The sequence below is a fragment of the Chenopodium quinoa genome, unplaced genomic scaffold, assembly GCF_001683475.1.
Source record: "Chenopodium quinoa cultivar QQ74 unplaced genomic scaffold, ASM168347v1, whole genome shotgun sequence".
Lineage (NCBI taxonomy): Eukaryota > Viridiplantae > Streptophyta > Magnoliopsida > Caryophyllales > Amaranthaceae > Chenopodium > Chenopodium quinoa.
Window position 1 is genome coordinate 1,137,647 of NW_018745291.1, and position 24,493 is coordinate 1,162,139.

General features: G+C 34.0%; 4 protein-coding genes across 5 annotated transcripts; 3 read left to right on the forward strand and 1 right to left on the reverse strand.

Moving 5' to 3' along the window:
* The first annotated feature begins 21 nt into the window (after nucleotides 1-21).
* Nucleotides 22-3,498, forward strand: LOC110712174 (probable phospholipid hydroperoxide glutathione peroxidase). Of its 2 annotated transcripts, none has more exons than XM_021890621.1 (6): nucleotides 22-513; nucleotides 1,246-1,322; nucleotides 1,471-1,532; nucleotides 1,922-2,040; nucleotides 2,128-2,295; nucleotides 3,001-3,498. In XM_021890621.1, exons 1-6 carry the CDS (start codon nucleotides 244-246, stop codon nucleotides 3,004-3,006), a joined length of 702 nt encoding a protein of 233 aa, XP_021746313.1. In that variant the 5' UTR covers nucleotides 22-243; the 3' UTR covers nucleotides 3,007-3,498. The 2 variants fall into 2 exon arrangements, with proteins under 2 accessions (XP_021746313.1, XP_021746311.1); XM_021890619.1 differs by having other exon boundaries at nucleotides 25-513; nucleotides 3,053-3,498.
* Nucleotides 3,499-4,273: 775 nt separating this feature from the next.
* Nucleotides 4,274-8,100, forward strand: LOC110712241 (probable folate-biopterin transporter 6). Its single transcript, XM_021890702.1, has 4 exons — nucleotides 4,274-5,250; nucleotides 6,400-6,504; nucleotides 6,856-7,026; nucleotides 7,277-8,100. Exons 1-4 carry the CDS (start codon nucleotides 4,453-4,455, stop codon nucleotides 7,871-7,873), a joined length of 1,671 nt encoding a protein of 556 aa, XP_021746394.1. The 5' UTR covers nucleotides 4,274-4,452; the 3' UTR covers nucleotides 7,874-8,100.
* Nucleotides 8,101-12,224: 4,124 nt separating this feature from the next.
* Nucleotides 12,225-15,792, forward strand: LOC110712208 (enhancer of rudimentary homolog). Its single transcript, XM_021890668.1, has 4 exons — nucleotides 12,225-12,378; nucleotides 14,354-14,447; nucleotides 14,943-15,063; nucleotides 15,461-15,792. The coding sequence occupies exons 1-4, from the start codon at nucleotides 12,376-12,378 to the stop codon at nucleotides 15,549-15,551; spliced, it is 309 nt and encodes a 102-aa protein (XP_021746360.1). The 5' UTR covers nucleotides 12,225-12,375; the 3' UTR covers nucleotides 15,552-15,792.
* A 988-nt stretch (nucleotides 15,793-16,780) lies between these two features.
* LOC110712203 (probable folate-biopterin transporter 2) lies at nucleotides 16,781-22,627 on the reverse strand. The gene is made up of 6 exons (XM_021890662.1): nucleotides 21,977-22,627; nucleotides 21,287-21,850; nucleotides 18,735-18,994; nucleotides 18,528-18,623; nucleotides 18,276-18,446; nucleotides 16,781-17,722 (listed from the first exon to the last, which is right to left on the reverse strand). The coding sequence occupies exons 2-6, from the start codon at nucleotides 21,660-21,662 to the stop codon at nucleotides 17,126-17,128; spliced, it is 1,500 nt and encodes a 499-aa protein (XP_021746354.1). The 5' UTR covers nucleotides 21,663-21,850; nucleotides 21,977-22,627; the 3' UTR covers nucleotides 16,781-17,125.
* Between the last annotated feature and the right edge of the window lie 1,866 nt (nucleotides 22,628-24,493).

The window sequence follows — 24,493 nt, forward strand, 5'->3', positions numbered from 1 at the left end:
CACATCACCTAATTAAGTTGGTTGAAGAGAGATAGTAAACGTTGATTGAGCATTCACCACAAGATAATTAGAATTTGATTCCAAAAAATTATTATGTTGAAGTAAGCATTCATCACCACGTGTGCTCTTCAACTGCCGTTACAAATCTACAATCTCCTCCCCAAATTCACACACTACTAAACCCTTAAAGCTCAAATTACAACAATTAAGCTGCAAAATTTTAACTTAACAAGCTCCAATTCAATGGCTTTCTCTTCAATTTTCACTTCCCCTTTGCCCTCATTATCCATTTCTAATGCAAGAATTCGACCTAATTTTTCCCCTTTTATGGCTCTTCACTCAATTTCCAGCAAAATCGGATTTGGGTCCTTAAATTCATCGTTTTTCCAAGATGGATTTTCTCTAAAATCATTCAATTTTAATGGGGTTTCTGTAAAATCGCAGAATTCTATTTCTGCTGGAGTTTATGCTAGAGCTGCTACTGAACAAACCATCCATGATTTTACTGTGAAGGTATTTGCTTCCCTTTGATATTGCCCAAAATGCGGATAAAATTGTTGCTTTTCAGTAATTATAATCATCTTCAAGATCTTACCTTTTGTTCTGTAATTTGGTATTACTCACTTTTAATATGTCGAACCTTGTTGCTGAAATTTAAGGTCAGAATTAGAGAACTAGACAATTAGTGGAATGTATGCTTCTTTCTTGATTGTGGGATTAGGTTTTAGGCTTTTACCAAATTGGGTATGACTGAAAACTGTAGAGGTTAATGGAGCTGGTTTTGATTGATTGATTGGATTTATAGGGGAAGCTGCCCCTACTATGGAGGCAAGCTTTAGCTTGACGGCTGGGTCGATTACCGGTTGGTTGTCGATTTGTTGAGCCGGTAGTCATTGTATCTTGCATAAATGAACTAGTGGCTCACTTTTCAATTTTACTGTAGTTGAATTGCTTGAAATAACTTTATTTGGATAACCTTGATTTGAAATTTGAGCATGAATGATTTTAGATTGTAATGACTCTTATGAAGCATGTTGTAAGTGGCTTCTTAATGTGAGAGATTATGCATACCCTTACCCAAGCATTGCTTAATGAATAATCCATAATCCTGGATTTTACTTTTGGGAGGAGGTATTGGTGCCTAGAAACAGAAAATGGTTTTACATTAGTTCAATTGTGAGCATATCGATTATTGAGGAGAAACATCTTATAATGGCGGAATTGATTGTAATGTATGTGATGCAGGATATTGATGGAAATGATGTAGCTCTTAGCAAATTCAAGGGGAAGGTTCTCCTATGTGTCAATGTTGCTTCAAAGTGGTACATATTTCATCTCCCTTTTAACATTTTTACTCCGAACAACTTTTCAAAAGACGTGGTTTATCTACTATGCAATTTATTGGTTTGATACCTTAGCATGCAACATGGATCTTTGTATAACACAATGACAAGAATATTTTGCTTTCAGTGGTTTGACATCATCAAACTATTCAGAACTCTCACACCTGTATGAGAAGTACAAGACTCAGGGTAAGTTGGCTATTTGGTACATATGTTCAGTTAGTTTCTATTTCTGACCTTTGGGGAGCTCTGGTCTGTTGTTAGAGATAAATTAGTGAATTTTACTATAGTTATTGCAGACCTTTGTATCATAAAATTATCTGAGTATTCTTTCACTACTATAGCTATTTATCAATGCAATATTATGTTGTGTGTACCTGTAGCATAGCCATCGCAGAGTAAAATATTCATTAGCCTCTTTAGTACTTTGGTTTTCTTTGGTTATGCTTCTGAAAACAAGCTAGTGTTGCATGTTTTTACTCTACTGAAGTGCTGAAACAAAATAACAAATGTTCTTAATTGATCTCAATAATCTGAACTTTTACAGACTGATAGATGCAATAATTGTTTATTTACAGGCTTTGAGATTCTAGCATTCCCGTGTAATCAATTTGGAGGCCAAGAACCTGGCTCAAATCCCGAGATTAAAAATTTTGCATGTACAAGGTTCAAAGCTGAATTCCCCATTTTTGACAAGGTTTGTTAGTGAACTCAACAGCTCATAATCACCAGAGATCCATAATCGACCAGTTACTGAAACCGTGACTGCTACTGACTGTAACAGGTGGATGTGAATGGTCCTAACACAGCGCCAGTTTACCAGTTCCTCAAGTCAAGTGCTGGTGGGTTTTTTGGTGATTTGGTCAAGTGGAATTTCGAGAAGTTTTTGGTGGACAAGAATGGCAAGGTTGTAGAGCGATACCCACCTACAACATCCCCTATCCAAATCGAGGTATGGTCCTGAATTTTTTCATTTAGTTTCTGTTTTATTGTGCTTCAATATTAGATGATGTTGCTGCTTTAAGAGGCTGTTGAGTTTTTTCCCTTTATCCTCTTTGTATGCATGTCATATTTTTTTTTTTTTTTGTCTATACTTAGTCAAACTGGTTCATTACTGCCTTTAATCTACTATTATATTTCATACAATGTATATGTTGTACATAATGGTCATTTCTATCATCTGTTTGCACTATGAGTCTATGACGTATTGGATGGATGGTATTTGAAATCATGTAAGCTGAACTCAGGCATTGATGTTGCCTTGTAAAATATGTTCGTGGCAGGTGTTTGTTAGAAAATTTTCTTTGGAAGAAGAGCTAGTTAATTACCAATATGGTAGACTTTACTAGTGAATCAACTGTTTGGGACTTACTATATGTCAACCAACTATAAATCGTGAAAGTAGATTAATCTCTTCTCTTTCCTACTATGCTAGTAGCAGCAGCAAATTGTAAGAGTTGTTTGGCTCTGAAAACTAAACATCCATTGATATGGCAATTAGTAGCAACTTTTATGTGTGATTTGAGTACTTAACTACAAATACAGAGATATTAATGTCCTAATTCTCCATATTTTAAATCTGGTAATCATAATTGGCTTAATTGCTAAGTTACTTAAGATTATATTGATGCATAATGCTTTCTAGTCAAATGTGCAGAGATGATATGTTTTTCATGTGCTAAAGGGAATAAATTGCTTTGAACTTACAGAAGGACATTCAGAAGCTGCTGGCTGCATAGATCTTCATTACTTGTATGCACCTATAAGAGAAGATAAGTGCGGTATTGTTTCATCACTGCAGGATACATCATATGTTGTTGTTTTTTTTCTTTTTTTCTTTTTTTTTCTTTACACTGTTTCTCTTTGAGGAAATGATTGTATGAAAATGAAATGCAATCCTGATACTTAACTGCTTTATCATGTTTGTGGATTAGCCATAGTTAGCTCACAATAAGGGCATGGAATTACTATCCTATGACGTTGTAAATAGTTTTTCTTTCTCCTACATGTCAATATGAGAGAAATCGAACCACTCCAAACGAAAACCAAATTTATATGCAGAGGAGAGACTCATGTAGTCATTTAGTGTCTTATTTATACCTGATGTACACATCTTTTGTGATACAATAAACGTCATTTTCTTTCTTCTTTGTCACGTAATGATAATGTTCTTGCCCCGGAATTTCATGTAAATCAAGTGTTGTATATTGGGAAAGTGATTGATAAATTGATAGACATAGAGAATGACCTTTCTAGCTAAATGATTGCTTACATTTTTATGTACAAGGGACAACAATTTATAATTGATAGCTTGCTCGATACATGGCCCTTTTTTATAACTTGTGAAAAAAAGTTGTTATTTCCAACTTTAATAAAACATCCTAGATATTCTTTGTTCAAAGTAAAATGCGCCCCTTATCAGCTATACAAGAACTCAAGAAGTACTAATTCTTACCTAGTGACATCTTGTATTAAGAATATCTTCTCAAGTAAAACAAGACACTTCGTAATATCTTGAGCAGCATGAAGAGAATGACATGATCATATGGTGTAGATACCTCATTCATCTTCGTATTATTTGACAACTTAGACAACAGTTTTTGTTATTTCTGAATCAAATTGCAATTTTGAAATGTTCTAGAGCAGGCTTGAGACCATAATCCCGGCCTGAGTAGTACTGAGGGTTTTCCGGTGATTGGTCTATAGATTGGGGAGTTTCCGGTTACAGCAATTCCTGAATTGAGTGTTGGATTCTTAATTCTTGGCCCGAAGGAATATGGCACTGAAGTCGGCCAACCTTCTTTGACTGCACCCTGTGTAATTTATGGTTAGAACTTTGCCATCCTAATTTATGGTCTATTAAGGGGAGTAGAAATGAAAATATGGTTAGAACTTTGCCATCCGTTCAAAGATGTCATGATGCAAAGCTTATTACGGAGTGTTTATTTACAGAGTATTTAATATTATTATATTTCCTCTGTTTTTAAAAGTTTTTTGCATTATGACTGCGTATGTTTAACAATGCATTACTTCAACCATTACGTTTCTACAAAGAATACATTACCAATATTTTGAGTACCAACCTTTGAGTACGCTAAACTTAACTCTCATGCTACTTAGTCATACGACACAAAGTCATAAAGTAGCACAAAAATTAAATCTCCTCAAATTTAGGAACTTTCAAAGTCAACACCTTTCTCTTTCTTCCCTCCTTCCCTGTCTCCCATCTCTGTTTCCCATCTCAGGAGCTCCCCTGGCCATGAGCTCCAATGAAACAGAGGAGCTCATCACTCCACACCCGCCTTCGCCATCACCACTGCCATCGAAACCCAAACACCACCCTCGAAACCCAACCTCTCTTCTTCTTCAACCCTTTCAATGGCTCAAAATGCTCTCTACCACTCTCCACCCCACTTTCATCCTAGGCATCATTCTTGTCTACGGCCTCAACCTCGGCTTCTCCGACTCCTACTTCCGTGTTGTAACAGATTACTATTGGAAAGACGTACAAAAAATCAACCCTTCATCAGCTCAGTTCTACATTGGTTTCTACTTCATCCCTTGGATCTTAAGACCTCTCTGGGGGCTCCTTACTGATGTACTCCCTATAATGGGATATCGTCGTAGGCCGTATTTTGTTATTGCTGGTGTTGTTGGTGTTTCATCCGCGGTTCTTGTGACCATTGCAACGAAGTTGCCTGCTAGCTTGGCACTCCTTTGTTTCATTGGAGTTCATGGTGGTATGGCGATGGCAACCGCGACAATCGATGCTTGTACTGCTAAGAATAGTATAGAAGTGAAGGAATTAGCAGCTGATTTGCAGAGTCTTTGTGGATTTTGCCATTCTTTGGGAGCTTTGTTGGGGTATTCTACTAGTGGGTTTCTTGTTCATAAACTTGGAGCTCAGGTTTGTTTTCTTCATTCTTGTTTGATTAATTGCTGTTCAATTTTATTTTTATTTTTATTTTCGAATTTGCTCTCGTTTCGATAGTTGGTGGTGATTTTAAGGTTATATAAAATAAACGAGCAATTTTTTATCATACGATTCATACCGTCCATGTAAGGTTGGAATAAATTAATATTTTTGGTTTTAACCGACAATAATTTATACTTCGTATTATTAATGCCAATAATAATGATATTAAATAATTAATCGTATTAGTGCGAAGACAAAAACTAGGTCTCAATCTAATTTTACATAAATAAATGGTATGATCAGACTAATTATTGAAGCAAAATGACAAGGAAACTAATTCTTTTTTAACATCTGAAAGTTAAGAGTAGGAGTAGAATGAGGTAATACATAGAAAAAAAAACAACCACTCGGTATTTTGTTTATGTTGAACATTTCTAAGAAAAAAAGGTTATGTTTAGTTGTCACTTTGTGAATGTTATGTAGAGTTCCTAGAATGTAATAAGGCCGCAAAATCACATCTTAAGGCGAGATTAACATAGTTACTTCATGCAAAATAATTTGATTTAATTTCTGCGCTAAATGCAACTAATACAAGTGTGAGTATTATGTTTCCGATTCCACATTTTGAATGAGATAAGCTGAACAATTTTTACTTTATAACCTAAGTTACCGGGTTAATTATTCTATTATCAATTGGTTTTAGGATGGATCATTATGAGTTCATGACGAACTTTGTTAATATAATTTGTGTACTCTTACATATGTACTTTCAATTCAAAACTATAAATTATGATACTTCCTTTGTTTCTAAATAAGTGATGCGCCCATTCAAAAAAAAAAAAGTGATGCGCTCACTGTATAACAAATCATAGAGGATTGACTCAATTTTCACGTTAATTTGATGTTCAGTGCTGTAGTGCATGATCCTAACCATTGTCCTCAAACAGACAAACAACTGTAATTTTAGTTATCACAATCTACTCTAATACTTTGAACATTATGTTTACTGTTTGCCAAGAGCATTACATTATTGATACGTACTATACTTTCGCTTGCATTAAAATGAGTGAATACTCCTTAATTTTTTGGTTGATTGTGTTCATTATTAATTAATTTGCTCTGCAAATTCTCATTTTGTAGGGATCACTCGGGATTCTTACTATTGCACCAACAGCATTCCTACTTTTGGGATTCCTTATTTATGAGTTAAGATTTGCCAACTCAACCAGTCAAGGTTCTAAGAAGGTAAGTCCCGTCGTAAATTCGTATGTACATAGAGGATTTGTCCTTTTTTTTTAGGTTGGCAAGGAGAAGGATCCTACCAGGCTACAATAAACCTTTCATAGAGTCATAGGTTCACCCAGTCTAGGTTAACAGACTAGGTCTTTTGGGAGTGGGCAAGAAGGATAAATGGATCCCCACCACAAAGAGCCTCTAGCGAGGTTTGATCTCACAACCTTAGCTCGTGATTGTGAGGTGCAAACTTTTGCACTAGATTTAATTTGGTATATGTAAAGTATTAGCATTCATACAATAATCATTGTAACTTTGGTCCATGTTTTTGGGTGAATAATTGCATGATCATGTGTAATGCAGGTTGTAGAGAGGATAGGAGGCGCAATGGAGGATATGTATAGAACAATAAAGTTCCCTCAAGTGTGGAAGCCATCACTCTTCATGTTTCTATCTTTGGCCCTAAGTTATAGCACTCATGAAGGTCATTTTTATTGGTATACTGATCCTGTAGCTGGTCCCGGATTTTCCAAGGTTTTCAATTTCTCTATCCTTTTATATTTTTTTACATGCGCTTTATATGTGCACATATAATGTTTATCTCGGCGAGATTAAGTAAAATGACCTTAAATATAAAATGATGACTTCTCACCTGAATATGACCTATAAATCGAATTACCTTTGTCTAATCAATGATGTGATGCTTTTTACAAACCTAAATTTACATGGGCCATTGTGACAAATAGTCCATCTTTAGCTTGACACTATTTTTTATTGATTGTAGGAATTCGTAGGAATGATGTATGCAATCGGAGCTGTAGGCTCAATGATTGGTGTATTCATCTACCACAAATTCTTGAAAGACTTCTCACTTAGAGATCTCCTCTTCTATGCCCAACTCCTATACGTCGCATCTGGAATGTTGGATCTTATGTTCATTCTTAGATGGAATTTACCTCTTGGAATCCCTGATCCAGTCTTCATTATAGTGGAGGAAACTATCTATCACGTAATAGGTCGCATTCGATGGATGCCAATGGTAGTTTTGAGCACAAGGCTTTGCCCTTTAGGCATTGAGGGTACATTTTTTGCACTCCTAATGTGCATTGATAGTGTAGGCTCACTTTCTTCTAAAATGTTGGGAGGCATGGTGCTTCATTATTTGGATATTTCAAGAACTAATTTTAGTAATTTGTGGCTGGCAATTCTAGTAAGAAATTGCTTGAGATTTGGTACAATTGCTTTGATTTTTCTGGTACCAAATGCAACCCAACATGATGTTTTAGTTCCTTCAAACATTACTTCAAATAGGAATACAAGTACTAGGGTACAAGAAGCAACTTTGGAACTTGTACCTCTTAGTGAAAAATTAGACATTTGATTTACCAAAAATTTTGTTTTGTCCTATAGCTTAGGAGCGAGTAGATATTATGTACAAACTCTATTTTTTTTTTTTTGAAGTATGACACGTGTCGAATATGGAATTGTCCTTTTTTTTTTTAATTATAGGCGAATACATCACTGCATTATTTGGCGCCGTTCACTTCATTTTATTTTTGCTGAACTTAAATTATTTTTACTGAACTGAAATTAATTGTACTAAAGTGAAATTATTTTTGTTGAACTGAAATTAATTTTATTGAACTGAAATTAATTTTATTGAACTGAAATTAATTTTGCTGAACTGATATTATTTTTGCTGATTTTCTATTATATTTCTTCTTTATAGTTACTGAATTTTACTGAACTGAACTTATTATTACTGAACTGAAATTATTTTTACTGAACTGAACTTATTTTTACTGAATAGAAATTATTTTTACTGAACTGAACTTATTTTTTCTGAACTGAAATTATTTTTACTGAACTGAAATTATTTTTACTTAATATTTTTTTTTAAGGTGAAGTGAACAGGGTTTAGTTTTTATTGTTAAATATCAAATTCGGGATTGCCCATTTTATTATTATTATTATTAACATTAACAGACAAAGTCGTCCCGCCTACAAAAAAAATTAGTGGAAAGGCGAGATATAATCTGGGCCCCCACTCCTCTAGCTATAGCAAATCCTATCCTAGTGAAGATATGATCAGCAGCACGTACCGCAATGTCTTGATTGGGATTCGCTTCAGCAATGCCACCGCCTCCTTCTCTAATTCCCCAAGTGAAAGAAAGAGAAAGGAAAGAAGCCATACCAATTGTCCGGCAACTGGATTCGTAATTGACCCGCTTTCGATGAGCCGCATCAGCCACAGCCCGTCCAGGAACAAAGTCAGATAACCTAGACTGTGTCAAAGGAGAAGATCCTGTCAAGTCAACACAAACATCGCGACCGCGATCCCAGAAATATAGTAACACATCTGCATGTCTGAGGGCACCGTCGTTCCCACCAGACAACCCAATGTCAACCTCCTTTCGAGCTGAAATCCCAAATAGATAACAAACATCAACAAGGGTATCCCAAACAACATTATGCCGATGTTTAATACCCACCATACCAGCACACGACACCGCGTGATCACCGAAAATATCCCTAGTGAAAACCCTTGAACAAGCAGAGCACGACGTTGAGACAGAGAACAATGGAACACCCAAGCGGTAGCACAACACACATTGGTATTATTATCAATAATGATGTGGTTCAAGGATGCTATTATGGTTTATTGAAGTTATTGGAGATTTCTTAGAATTTTCGATGGTAAATTTTTGTTGAATGTTGATTTAATCTTTCTTGAAATAACATAGCTAATTGAGTCACTTTCTTTGAGTTTTTTTATTTAAACTTTTGCCTTAAAAGTATTTAATTAGAATTTGTTATATACATCCGGGTGTATTGTACACCCGGAGTTATTTGCTCATTTAATCAACAAATGAACAAATAATATTTTTACTCATTTATTGATTAAATGAGCAAATGACCCCAGGTGTACAGTACACCCGGATGTACATAATAGATTAATAGGCTCTCAAAAGTATTTGCCTTCAACTTTATGGGTTGTTTTACTTGTTTATTTTGATTACTCCATATTATTTGAGACTTTATGATGTAAAATCTATCAAATTTTAGTCTTGCAGATTAGTCATCTTGCATTCTCGCCCGAATTTCATATATTCCGCAATTGGCTAAGATTTAGGAGACGTGTGAATATTTTATTATCAAGCAAAAAATACGGGAAAATTCCTGGAAAAACGTTTGATTACTGGAATCCGGGTTGACATCAATGTTAGTTGGGATTTATTTAGATAAAATTCTGAATTTTACATTTAGTTTTATCTTGAGATGTACTCATGTACATACTATTTCCATAAAAGTATAAAACTACAAATTACAATAAGATTATTCCAATAAGATATTATGGAGTATAGCAAGCTATATACGACCCATTATCGTTCCCATCTTCAATCCTATTCTATACAAATTTCTTGTTTTCATGCGCTGAACTAATACTTATATACATTCTATTTGGATACTTGATTGCGCCTTGGAAACTGATTTTTCTTTACTCACATTATTATGCAGTTTTGTCCATTTAATTTCTAATTTTATCAAATTGTAGTGTCAGGGTTTTAAATCACTTGGCACATTATGATAAAATTTTGTTTCATACCTATGTTCCATAAAGATAAGGAAATTGATCGGTAAAATAGACACATTCTAGTTTTGAAAACATTCCACTGAACATGTGAAGTTTTTTTTGTATACCATTACAAAAAGAATGATTGAAGATTTGAAGGTGTCAAATATCTACAAAAGTATAATACAAAGAATCATTTAATATATTTAGTTTTCCCTACATTAATTACAAAGATTGAGAATTTGAGATGTATACTGTATATACACTTTGACTCTTTACAACATCGATCAATATGCATACTCCATATTGTCACTACCTATATCATCCTCCACATTGCTGTCTGTATCATGGATTCTGAAAGATGAGTTTGATTTTGATTCAGCTGTTAATGTTACCAATCTAACATAATGATCCAATGATCATGGCAACATTCATGTTAGTTAAAGCATCTAAGACACAAAAGGAATGATACAACGGGTGCTGAGTGTGAGTAGTAATGTCATCAAGCTAAGGTTGAAAATTGAGTATACAAGTTAATGAAATATTTGTATGATTATTGTTCAACAAAATTTAAAGTATCAACAAATGAACTATATATATTGTCATTGACCATGAATTCTTTTTCTTAATATTCGATAAATCATCCGATATTCATGAAAGAAAGGAAAAATGATTTTGTTTTCTTACTACTTTGTATTGTTGTCGATTGACAATGTCATAAACTTGGTGTTTCATTTCAACTTTGAACACAATTATCTAAAAACAAACAAAGTAGACAAGTAGTTCACAAACATTACTATTATATTAATCTTCCCTTGAAAAAAAAGTGCATCATTTTTCATTTTCGACTGTTTTTAAGTGCATTACTTCCTTTTTTTCGACTATAATGTTATTTATTTTTATTATTATTATTATTTTTTTATATAAAGTATATCTCTCCTCACAATCTCACATAGTCCTCTTTATATTATTTATTATATCCTCTCACATCTCTTAGTTTTTCATAAATTATCACCCATTATTACTTTTATGTAATTTTAATTCCCCAATAATTTCCAGTTGCATATAAAGTAATATTTAAATGGATGCACTTATAAAAAGCGGAGAAAGGCCCTGTTCTTTTGAGCTTCGGGTAGAGGTGATCATTGGGCGGACCGGGCCGAAACTAAAAAATTATGCCCACTTCTCGGGCCGGATTTTTTGAGCCCAAACCTCCCCAAAATGGTTGGGTCGTGCGGGCTTTTCGGGTCTGGCCTAGAAAAATCAACTAAATATGCATAAAAACGCATTCCTAAACCCGCCCAAATAAAAAATTCAGGCCGGGCCAGCGGTCCGGGCTAACTTTGATCACCTTTAGCTTTGGGACAGAACAGATTTCAGCAGAGCAAAGTATAACAAATTTCAGCAGATCAGGGCATATTAGATTTCAACAGGGCAGGGCAGAACAACTCAAAAGAATAGGGCCAAAGTATTGAATATGAAGAAGTCCCAGTTTAACATTATGATAAACAAAAATCGTTTATTTAGTAACATTTCTATAAATAACAACAGAAATCTCAATTAGCATAACATTTTCATAAATAGAATTAACATGTCCCACATATAAAAAAAAGTTGTTGATTTGCTTATGATAATAATACTGTAATACTGTATATATATATTTTTTTTAAAAAAAAATTAATTTTTTTTTATCATGCTGATAAACTTGTATTTTCCCTGATATGGATAATTAAATACTTGTGTGGACCTGGTTCATAATAATATAATTGTGGATCTGAGATTTATATACACACAGAACTAACGTTATTTGGAACATAGTGACCGTAATTTTAACATAGTATTCTTATTTTTTTAACATAGTAACCTTTATTAAAACTTGTTTGACTTTTAATGTTATTTCTGTTTACATCCCAAAAAATTAACCTATTATAACTTTTATAATGTCACAATGGCTTTTATTTCAACATAAAAACCTTTATTTTAATGTAGTGACTTTTTTTTATTAATAAAATAATCATAGTATCTCTAATGTTAGTGGTCTACAATAAATTTATGTTAACCAGTTCCATTTAAGAATTTGTAAATAACGAATTAAGATTGGAGAAGTTTCTTGTAATTTTCTTTTTTTAGGAGTTAATATTGTTTTTTTTTTTTTTTTTTTTTTTGAGGGAAAGAAGTTAATATTGTTGTTGTCATCTTATTTGCGGAATTTTGATTTGACAGGAGTCGCCGTAGACCGTGGGCACACTGCGAGTTTTCCTCTCACCTTTATTCTCTGCAACTTCTTCGAGCCACCCTCATTCTTCAACATGGTAGTGTCTCTCTCTTTGTCTCTCTTGCATCTTGCTTCACTTCTTAATTTGATTTTTGTTAGAAATGATTTATAGAGCTAGGGTTTCACCATGAATTTGAGGTTTAGTGTTGTTGTTGCTTCAAAATTTGATAGGATAACACGAAATTGAAGTTTTTGGGGATTATTGTTTGATGATTTTTTAGTCAAATTATTTGCTGACGTAGTGGAATTGCATGTAGTTGAAGTGACAATAAAGATTTTTTGAAACTGTTTGATTTTTGCAATTAATTTGGGAATTAGGGTTTTCACATATAATCAGTTTTGGACTACTTTACTTTGGCTGCTTACAGTGTAATGTGATTAAGCTGCTGTGTATGTAATTGATAATATGCTTATTTGTGATGTTGGCGGTAAAATTGAGTTGGTGGCGATAATTGAGCAATACTTTGGACTTCTGTAGTTTGCTTTCTTCTAGTGTTGTTTGAGCAAATTTAATTTTAGTTGCTGTTTATACATGTAATGATTGATGTGCTGCTATATGAAGTTGGTGGCGAAAATTCAGTTGGGTGTTGGGTGTGTGTGTGTGAGGTTTAATTTGGATTATCTCTACCATTCCTTTTAGTTGATTTAAGTCATTTGAGTTGTTATGTAAAACTTAGGTTGATATGTTAGTCAAGTGATTCTTTGCAATCAAAGAATAGAAAAGAATAATGGTTTACGTTCTTTTATTGCTTTGCTAATTGAGGCGTTGGTGTATAGAATTTAGCTCCACCTAGTAGAATTGTTGTTACTTGGAGTGTAATTGTAAGTATTTTTATTAAACGATTTTTTTTTTGATAAAGCTTGTTGAAATGGGTAACACTTGTATTAGACCTTTATTTGATTGACAGGTTTCTAATATAAAAAATAACTGCTTTGAATCCAAATGGAGAATTTCTTATTGAAATTTCCATTTCTAATTTTTCCTTTGATGAGATTTTGAAGTGAGTGTTTGCTTCTAATTGATTTCTACTAAAGCTAATTATTGGCTGGCTATACTTGTGTAATATTTTATTGTTTACATGTGTGAATGATGCTTTCTTGCCATAGACCTATTCATCTTAGATGCAATCTTAAAAATAAAAAAAAAAAAAAAAAAAATCTGGGATGCAATGTATGAACTTGTGTTTAGTCCAGCTATTTGATGCTTGTGTGCTCTTAAGCATGAGCTGACCTCATACTTATGTATTACAACAAACTCTTTTAGTCGATGAAATTGCTCGCTATCTAAGACATGTGCTTATGCTTTTTTAATCCACCAAGAAAAGAGAATCAACAAATGTCTGGAATACAGTATGATCTTGGGTTTGTGTTTTTTAGTGTTTCTAGGTCCTTATAAGAACTATATACTTATGACTCTGGTACTTCTATTGGAATTCCAAGTCCTCAATCATTCGAGTGATAAATTTACTTTTCAGCTTTCTTTTCGAATGGTTAGAGTGATCCAAAGTTGTTTGCAAAACCTAGGCAATGCCTTGTTGAAATTTAAAATTGTAGTGCAATTGTCCAATCAGTCTTGTTTTTTTGGCTCATATGTATATTGTAACCCATACTTTACTTATATATTCTAAAACCTGTTTTAACTGCCCCTTAGCTGGAAATGTTTATCCTAATTGCTAGATTATCTAGAAACAAGTGACTGACTCTACATGATCGACTTCTGGTGCTCCAGCACATAACCATGATTGTCATGAACCTAGATGATTCTTTAATTTTTTTTTTTTGTTGAACTTTCAATATGCTCATACTGAAAGTAAAGTGTGTAGGCATCTTCTGCAAGTCGATCGCAATGTGATATGGATTCATTGATTTCTAATCTATGGAGCCAATTCATCTTACATTTGCTGATTTAAATTGAATATATAGTTGATATTGATTCTTTAGCTCCCTACTTTTGAGCCTTGTCATTTCCTGACCCTTTGGGATGCTTACTGGAGCCATATTCATTTCTGCAGGACAATAGGCATACAATTATCCTAATGCAGACATCACAGAACAGATCAACTCGAACATTTATGGATTATGAGTCAATAAGTCAAGCAATGGATGGTAGGTTTTCAATTTTTGTTGCTTTTACAAAATTACAAAGTTTAGTATAGAAGTTTGGACCTTTTTTGTATGAGCTGTTTGATTATTGGTGGAGGAAGCTTTAGTAATTTCATGAGGATAAAACTTATGGTAAAGAATCATGCCTGAAAGATCTACAACTCTGTGCTGATCCATATCAACAAGCAGCAGAGGTCAACCTTATCATAATCTATTTAAACGTAGACTTGTGGAGTCTTTGCCGGACAAGCCACCTAAATAAAATTTAAAATTAAGTAGTAAAAGAATATGTTATTTTCGGTTATTTGTTAGTAATTGTTTGCTGCTACACTATAGCACTGATTATAAGTATATGATACTTTTTTTTCCCAACAACTGTAGTATCTTAATATACCTGTTGAGTGATTAGTCTGTAGCCCTGATTTTACTTATTTTTTTCTTTATTTATTTATTTATTTATCGTATTTGCTTATGCAGTCTTGCATGCTTTACGTGCAGGTATCTGTGCATTGTATGAAAGGAAGCTGAAGGAGATAAATCCAGCCCTCAGAAACATCAGTTATGACATTGGTGATTTATACAATTTCATCGATGGGCTTGCTGATTTGAGTGCATTGGTGTAGGTCCCTCCTAAAAATTGTTGATTAGCATTAGCTAATTATTACGATTTTCATCTTCTTTGATTTTCATGTTCCTATATGGTTGAAGGTTTTTGCCTGGCCTATCATATAGGGATATAGCTGGAATTTATCTTGCTCCTTATTTCCTTTAGACATGGAAAAGTAGAGGAACCACTTATCTAAGTCTGAAATCATTAAGATTTTGATACTCATTTCAAACATGAGTAATTTTGTTGTTAATTTGATTATCTGATTTTGCAAAATTTGTAGCATAATTTCATGTTAAGTGTTTGTTGCCCTAGTTTTCCTGGATTACTTCTGTTCTGTTCATGATTTTAATTCTCTCCTGGTTGCTTGATTGGTCTGATTATTGCTGTCTTTGTTTTGTTTCTGTAGTTATGAGCATTCCATTCAAGGTTACTTGCCGTATGATAGGCTGTGGATCAAGCAGAAGACACTCCAACGACTCAAAAAATTGGCACGATGAGTCAAGAAATGAACTGCAATTGATTTCTGGTGACTGAATCACTCTGCAGATTATATTTGCAGTAGAAGCCAATTTATCTGTAAGAACAGTGTTTATACAAAGTTCAGAAAGTAATCAAAGTATGTAATGTGAAATGTACTTATTAATCTTAGGATGTTGAATTAGATATGAAACTACAGTTAAGATGGCATAAGATCTAGTGATTTTTATAAATCCACCTGGCCGACTGTTTTTGATGTCATTTTTGGTATTAGCCTGTGATTGAATGAACCAAAAATATAATGAAAATCTAAAATCCTCCTATATGACTATATGTCTTGAAACTTGTGATTGCGATAACAAGATATACTACTCCACTTGGATTTTACATTGATTAGATAACAATTTAATTCAATATTTGGACATACCTCAACAAGATAATTTCAAAATCACATACAACTTACACTCTTCACAACTATGAGATCTTGGCCGAGTAACAAAGACCGAGAGCCTGCTATATACAATAGGCTATAGGTTCAAATCCTCCTCCCCTGTTTGTAATTTTTAATGCCCTTGTGGCTTGCACCAAAAGTACGCTCTTCAGTCTTCACTGAATTGGTTTTTTTGAGGAAAAGGAGAGAAGGCAATATTATTGCAAATTGAGTCCACCAAATTGTTCACTGACTTATTTGAGCGATTTCCATGGATAATGTGAGAAGAGAACAAAATTCCATAAATATGCTATATTTTAATAAAAATTTCCGATGTACCGTCCACGTCAACAAGTGTAATTATTAATTTTTTTTTTATTGCCAAATTTAAAACAAAACAGCTAATTGAATTAGCGGTTTCAAGTTTTTTTTTTTTTTTTTTTTTAAAAAAAAAAATCAAGTTTACAAAAGATGACGTGGACGGTACGCTGGGAATTTTATTAAAATGTAGCGTATTTATGGAATTTTATTCACTTCTAACATTATCTATGAAAATCGCTCGACTTATTTTTTGGAAACATTAACTTAATTGCCTTAATTATTTCCTGGCTATATTATTGCCTTCAGTTTCTTCCCATACACCAAAAACATGGATAACCTGAACATTAAAAGCTATAAACATGGATAACCTGCTAGTTATTGTTCGACCTAAAGCACAGATTCATCACAGAAGAATACAGTTCATTAGATGTCTCAATAAGTCCAAGAAATCTCATAATCATCCTCAAAAATCCACACAGAAGTGAGGTCGTGAACTGATTTATGAAAATGCTCGCTTGTATATCATTTTCTTTTTCACTAATCTTTACTCATGATACAAAAATCTGTTTGCAATCAATAAGTAACTCTTTCCGAAATTTCAATTACAATAGATTTCTTTCATTGCGAAAGAATTTGTAGAATGATTTCATAGGTATAAAAGAATCAAAATGCCGGTAACTAGTATTGCTAGAGAAGGAATACTAGAACCTATTTCACTCCAGCAATGGCACCGAAGATGAAATATAGAGTCCTGCTGCTCTGAAGCTAAGTTCCCTAAAACCAATACACGTATCTATCTAGACAGATTATCCCCTAAATCTCAACATAAAGGACTGCAAAATGTCATCTTCTATCAACACTGGTCATGAGAGATACTAGCTCAATTTTGCTATCATCCGGAGTTTCTGCAGATTCTGTACTTGAGGCTTTAGATGGAAGAATAGAAGAGGTAGGATCAGTCCTCGGTACTAAAAATATGACCAAGAGTGGAGAGATTCTAGCTATGTTACGGATCAAAATGGCAACCCAAAGATTGTCAAAACCTGTTCTTGTGATATTCAGAGAATGAAGTAAGATACCTCCGAACCATGACGAAGAGAACGTACCAATGTTACCAATTGACATGATTAGAGCAAAGAAGGTGCCTTCTATTCCTGAAGGGCAAAGCTTTGAACTGAGAACAAGAAGCGGCATCCATTTGAGCCTCCCAAGAAACTGGAATGCGCATTCATCGAGCACTGCAAAGATATGATCTGGTATGCCAAGTTTCAAGTTCAATCGTAAAACCAACATCAAATCAAGCATCCCTGAAAGACCTAATAAAAGCTGACTCCAGAAACATAGATCCCGAAATTGGTGATCTTTCAAAGCGTACTGGTATAATAGTGATCCCAGTATGGCACCAGCTGCACCAATGGAGAGAATATAGCCAACAAATTCCTGCAAAATTTGGGAGAAGGAAAGAAATATAATACTAAGCCTCTGTTCTTACCTTAACATAAAAATTGGAATTAAGTTTAGACAAGTTCACGTATCCAGAATATTGATATAAGGGCTACCGAGCTCAGTTTACAACTTCAATTAAATACCAATAGATCATATAAGGGGAATTCAGGTGAAAAGATTGAAGGCTAAAACTAAGGTATATATATAAAATAATAATAAAAAAAAAAAGTAACCAAAATCGCAAGGGATATTCTGCAAGAATAAAAAACAGCCACATCCAGTACTCACTTGAATGATGCCTAAGGTTCTTAACAGCAATATATCATTAGAGTAGGCATTTTATATAAAAATCAAAAGATATCTCTTTTTCTAATTTGTAAAGTCTACAGAGGTTGTACTAAAGACCTGAATTTAAATTATATTTTCATCAAATTACCCTTTAAACCGTACCCATTCATGAATATATATTGTGTATATGACCAAAAGCACAAGCAAGTGATTACCATATAGCCATATTCATAATCAATAATTAAATATTCCATCATACCTGAGAAAAATTCGGGCCTGCATCTGAATCAGTATACCAATAAAACATTCCATCATAGATATTGAGACTCATAGCATTGCTGAGGTACAGATATAGACATGGCCGCCACACATCTGGCAATTTCAGTGTGTCTGTCATGGCTTTGGTTGCATCAAGGAACTTCTGGCCAACCTGATTCAAAAAGAGATTACTACAATGTTTGCACTAATATGATACAAAAGCCTATTGGAGAAAGACGGAAAAGTGAGCTACCTGTTTGTAAGAGAAGTTCACCGTCTGAGGCTCTTGAAGTGTGATTCCCACCAGACATATAAGTGCTGCTGGGATTGCCAGCAATCCAAAGACCCCCTTTTGTTCAAATAGGGAAAATCTCACATGAAATCATGTATCAATCATGAAAGCATTTTGTTTTTTTCTATGTATGCAAAGAAAATATATCATTGAAGTAAGGAAATCCACCTGTGGGCCAATGAAGTGAACCAAGAGACCACTGAGAAAGAATCCCAGGAGTGATCCAATGGAAGAGCTCAAGGAACATAAACTTTGCATGTCTGGAGCAAGATGTTGATGCTTATTAGAGTTCTGTGCTACACATGCATCAACAGTTACATCTGCTATTGCTGCCCCTGTACTCCCTATTGTTAAAGACAGCACTGCGAAGAAGATATGCATCTGCTGGTGCAAAGATAAGTACAACATGGGCACTATACCAAGGATACCTGAAGCCAACACAGAAAAACCGGTTAAAGCATGCAGTGGAACATGTGATCACACACATACACTTGCATGTTGAGATTTGGGTGAAAAAGGGTGTTACGTACTTCCGTTGCAAGATATATTTAAGGAAGTCCCCTTTAGCTTAGTATATACCGTTCCAACAATAAGTGACTACTCGAAATCTAATCTGCTGGCACTAGCTAACCAGGCAACTTTGTATTGAATCAAAGAATCTGTAGTCATTTATTGCTCTTCATTGTTCTGAACTTCTAATTATATTATTTCATGCATCTAATATGCAACTTTTAGTCATTTGATGGGATGAAGTGTGATGTATGAAGAAAACTTTCTGCTAGTCTTCTCAAGATAAGATAGGTGCAGGACAACAGTAATTTACGGACTTGAAAGCATGAACAATAAAAATTAGGAGAAATATTTAAAATCAATCCCTGAGATTTTTGCAGCCATAAAATCATGTTTGATAGATAATCCAAAATTCCAGAAGAGACAAAGGAAACAAAGGTGGTTCTATTAGTTTTTCTTGGATTTGAAGAAAGGGGTAAATGCCCCTTTTCTCCCCAACCCCTGAATTTGAAAAGGCTGAAACTCTCTAAAGGAAGTCCCCTTTAGCTTAGTATATACCGTTCCAACAATAAGTGACTACTCGAAATCTAATCTGCTGGCACTAGCTAACCAGGCAACTTTGTATTGAATCAAAGAATCTGTAGTCATTTACTGCTCTTCATTGTTCTGAACTTCTAATTATATTATTTCATGCATCTAATATGCAACTTTTAGTCATTTGATGGGATGAAGTGTGATGTATGAAGAAAACTTTCTGCTAGTCTTCTCAAGATAAGATAGGTGCAGGACAACAGTAATTTACGGACTTGAAAGCATGAACAATAAAAATTAGGAGAAATATTTAAAATCAATCCCTGAGATTTTTGCAGCCATAAAATCATGTTTGATAGATAATCCAAAATTCCAGAAGAGACAAAGGAAACAAAGGTGGTTCTATTAGTTTTTCTTGGATTTGAAGAAAGGGGTAAATGCCCCTTTTCTCCCCAACCCCTGAATTTGAAAAGGCTGAAACTCTCTAAAGGTCAATTTTCAACTTTTGATTACAACAGATTACCATATGTCTCACCCGCTCAAAGAACGCTCAATGTTATATAGAAAGACCCTTAAAAGTTGTAAGCTAAGGGCCATAAGGCTACAAAAGCCTCTTTGCAATAGTGTGTGTATACGGTTACCTAATACATACATCCAATTTCTCCCCTAAACACACCCAAGGGGATTTAGCATCTATACTGGTATCTGGGTACTTGGAAACGAGAGAAGAAAGGTAAATATTTGTAGGCATTAGACATCAAACATGCATATGGATTACAGAATCCCATGATTCTCCCAAACAAACCAATAAATCCATGGTTAATGATCAGTCCTGTGACTCTGAAGGAAATCAAAGAGGTAAACCCTTGTCGTCGCAGCTACTAAAGCCGGCTAGAAGTGGAATAGTAATCTCTGAACAGATCAAAAAGCTCAATAATACTTTCAAGAAGCTTTGAGTTTCTACATAATGTATCATCCGGAGCACTTTTAGCAGTGTTTAGCATCTCTAAATGGATGATATCCTTAAAAATTAACACCCTCAAAGAATAAAAAGTCTACTACATGACAACTATCACAGTTCCACTTCAATTTAATTCTTCAGCTTTATGTTGGAGATTCCACTTTGTTGTCCATTTTACATTATAAAAATAGAAAAATTCCGCTTTGTTATCCACTTTCCTTTGTATAATATTTCACACATGCCTTCTTCAATCATCCTTAAAATCTAAGCTATTTCTTAACTAGGACCTCTCACACAAGCACGGCACCGCAAGTGGGGTGCAAGAAGTGGAATGTCTTGCTAAGCTAACGAAATTAAGAGATCAGGGAACTTTCTAACAGCTTCTAAAAGGTTGTTTTGTCCTTAGAGGAATCATCATTAATTCATTACTTTTCGGGATGTTGTTATCAAGTAAAAATAATATGGTGAAGTACTGCCTTCATAATCTACTACTCTGTCAAATATGATTTCTAACATCAAAACTTAGCTATATGCACACAGCACCTCCAGAAGAAACAACAAACAGCAAGTAATTGAACACTGAAACTTCATTACATAGTTGAAAAACCGATATTTAGTAGTCAATTTGACTATCACAATCAAAGCAGAAATATTAACCATATTCATATACACAACATATCAAGCCAAATAGCCATGCTTAAATTTGATCAGAATTTACCTGCAAATATGAAGTAAGGCCTTCTATGATACCCTAGAACAGGAACCACATCTGTCATTAGACCCCAAATGGGTTTAACCATCCAAGGAATTGCAGTAAACCCCTGATAAATCTGTGCCTCTGAAGGCTGCAATTTCTGCACATCCTTCATGTAATACTCGGTACCGACACGATTTAGGGCTCCACCCAAACCCTGACTAAATCCATACACAATCACCACCCCAAACACAAAACTCCAATGCATCTCTTTTGCAAGCATTTTGAGCCAATTCAATGGTCCCCATATATAATCCCAATACCCAAATTTGGACACATTTTTATCATCTTCTTCCTCCATTTCTTTCAACTTAGTTTCTGGGTTTTCTTCTTCAATCATGATTTTACTAACAAAATCTCAAATGTCAACACTAGTTAATCACCAACTAACTAACAGTGAAATTTTCTGAAACTAAAGATAAAAAAAAGTCAAACAAACATCTCACAAATCACAATCTGGGTGATAATTTCTTCATCACTTCAGCTCAGAAAATACACCAGCTAGCTCAAAAATCAGTGCTTTTTCATCTGGGTATTTAAAAATTGAGCATAATTAGCCAAATAAAAAAAAAAAAAAAAAAACAAACAAACAAACAAACAAAAAGGAAGCTCAAATAAATCTGAACTCAATAAATTCAAAGAAGATGAACTGACCAGTGAATAATTTGCGTCAATTTATTTATACCAACAAAAAATTTGAAATTTGGGATCTGAGCAAATGCATAATTCTTTTATTTAACTTTGAATTTATTTGACTTCAACTTTGATGCAGGTGAATATCCTCACATGGGTATTTTTTATTTTTATAAAATCATGGGTATTGCAAATGCAGTATATAATTTTATAAAGCTTTTGGTTTAGGATCATTTCATAATCAAACAAATTAAAATTAACAGCATTTAACGAAATTTAGAGTAGAAAAAGAACTTGATAGTAGTGGTTGAAGAGTCGCTTGATTTCAAGGTTTTGTGAGTTGACTAATTTAGGCCCACTTTTTTTTTTTTTTTTTTAATTACGTGCAATCTTTGAATATAAATCAACTTTGTGTGTTATTACCGTCTTAATGGCTAATCTTTTATTTTTTTATTTATTTTTTTATTTTTTAGAAAAACCAATTAGTGCTATTTATTAATTAATGGACAATTTGTTCGTAAAAACATACGAAGATACATCCGTAGGATAATGATTCTTCCACACTTGTTCAACACCAAAGCACACTAATCTAGCAAGGTAATGAGCGACCGAGTTCCCATCCTTTCTAACATGAGACCACGAGACAAAATCGAGGTCTTTACAAATAAAGAAAACATCCTCTAATATAGAATCTAAATCAGTGAAATAGGTAGCACATTATGAGAGTCCATCAACCACAATCTTGTTGTACAATTCAACAATGACCTTCTTGAAGCCGTATTGTTTCGCGAGCCTAACACCAAATGCTATAGCTTTACATTCCGCAATTTCAGGTGGCCATCTTCCTCGAGATCTACTAGAGTCCGAAATCTATTCTTTCATAATTTATTTTTATCATTTATATTCCCTACAAGTCTACGATCACGTACGAAGTACAAATTAACATAGTACAATGTAGTTACTCCCTTTATATTTTTTGAAATAAAAGTATAAAACTATTTGGCCTTTGCACTATTTACCTAATTTACTTTGATTAATGTTATTGATTCATAAAAAAAAAAAAAAAAAAAAAAAAAAAAAAAAATCTTCTGAACGTATAATTTATTACTCGTAATATTCAACTTTGTGTGTTAATGGCTAATCTAGTGTGTTAATACTAGTGTCCGAAATTTAATCTTTCTAAATTTATTTTTATCATTTATATTAACTACAAGTCTAAAATCACATGTTAATAAACATAGTACAAATGTACAATGAAGTTACTCCATATTTTTTTAAGTGAAATGTTTTAACTTTTTGCACTATTCACCTAATCCGATTTGGCTGATACTAGTGATTTATACATTAAAAAAAAAATCTTGTGGGTACTCATTAAAATTATCTCAATGTATAAATTATTAATATTCACTGTTATAATTTTTACTTATGAAAATTTTTAAATTACCATTCAAAAATGACACTTATTTCAAAATAACCGCCCGTTTAATTTTTTTATTTTATTTTATTTTACCACCCTTTAAATTAAAAAATTACTCAGATTCCCGCCCTTTCCTCACTCAAAGCTAGAAAGCTTTGTTCCTCAGTATACTTACTGGTCGGTGGTTTTTTTTACTGATTTTCCGTCCGTGGGATCCACCTCTATTTCCATTTTCCGCTGCATTAACCGCAAAACCTCTTTCCTGCTTCACTTTCTCCATTTTCCTTCTTACCTGAAACCACCATGGGAGGCCCCACCTCCATTTCCATCTTTTCGGTGGTTTTTCCTTCTCTTCTCCATTTTCCTGCTTCACTTTCTCTCTCCTCCTTCTTACCTGTAACCACCATGGGAGGTAGAGGAAGGAGCCACACTCAACGGAAACACTTCAAATCTGGAAAAATGGCTCCAAATCCGATGCCGCCGCCGCCAACGGTGAGAACAACCTTGGCGATTCTGAAAGAAAAAGCAGGGGAAATTGGGAGCCATTGAAGACGCCTAATTGTTGAAAACGCCCAATTGAATTTGTCCCAAGAACCCTAATTCCCAAATCTACCCCAATTATAGTGGAATTTGGTGAAGGAAATGTGAATTAAAGTTGGGAGAGCAGTTTTAAAGAGAAAAATCAGGGGAAAAATTAGTGAGGGTCAAGGTGGTGGTTAGTAGCCGTTAGGTGGGGTCCACAGACGGAAAACCCACCGGAATTTTGGAAAATGTATGAAATATGAGTAAATTTTTAATTTAAGGGGTGGTAAAATAAAAACATAAAAAGTGGTAATTTAAAAATTTCCCTTTTACTTATTAATAGTTAAAGATATTGTTGGCTAGCTTCTAGTTGGCTAGCTTCCAAATGCAATCATCTAACTATATGAGTCAAATGAGATGAATATCTCAGCATGAGCTTTATTTTTCCGTTAGCTAGCAATTAGTTTGGTGGTGGGCAAGAAAGAAGAGTTGGAATATTTTCATTCCCTTATATAAAAACAAACTTGTTAAATTGAGGGGTTTTTCTCTCCTTTCTCCTTCAATCCCTATCTTGATTCCTTTCCTTTGCACAAACCAAA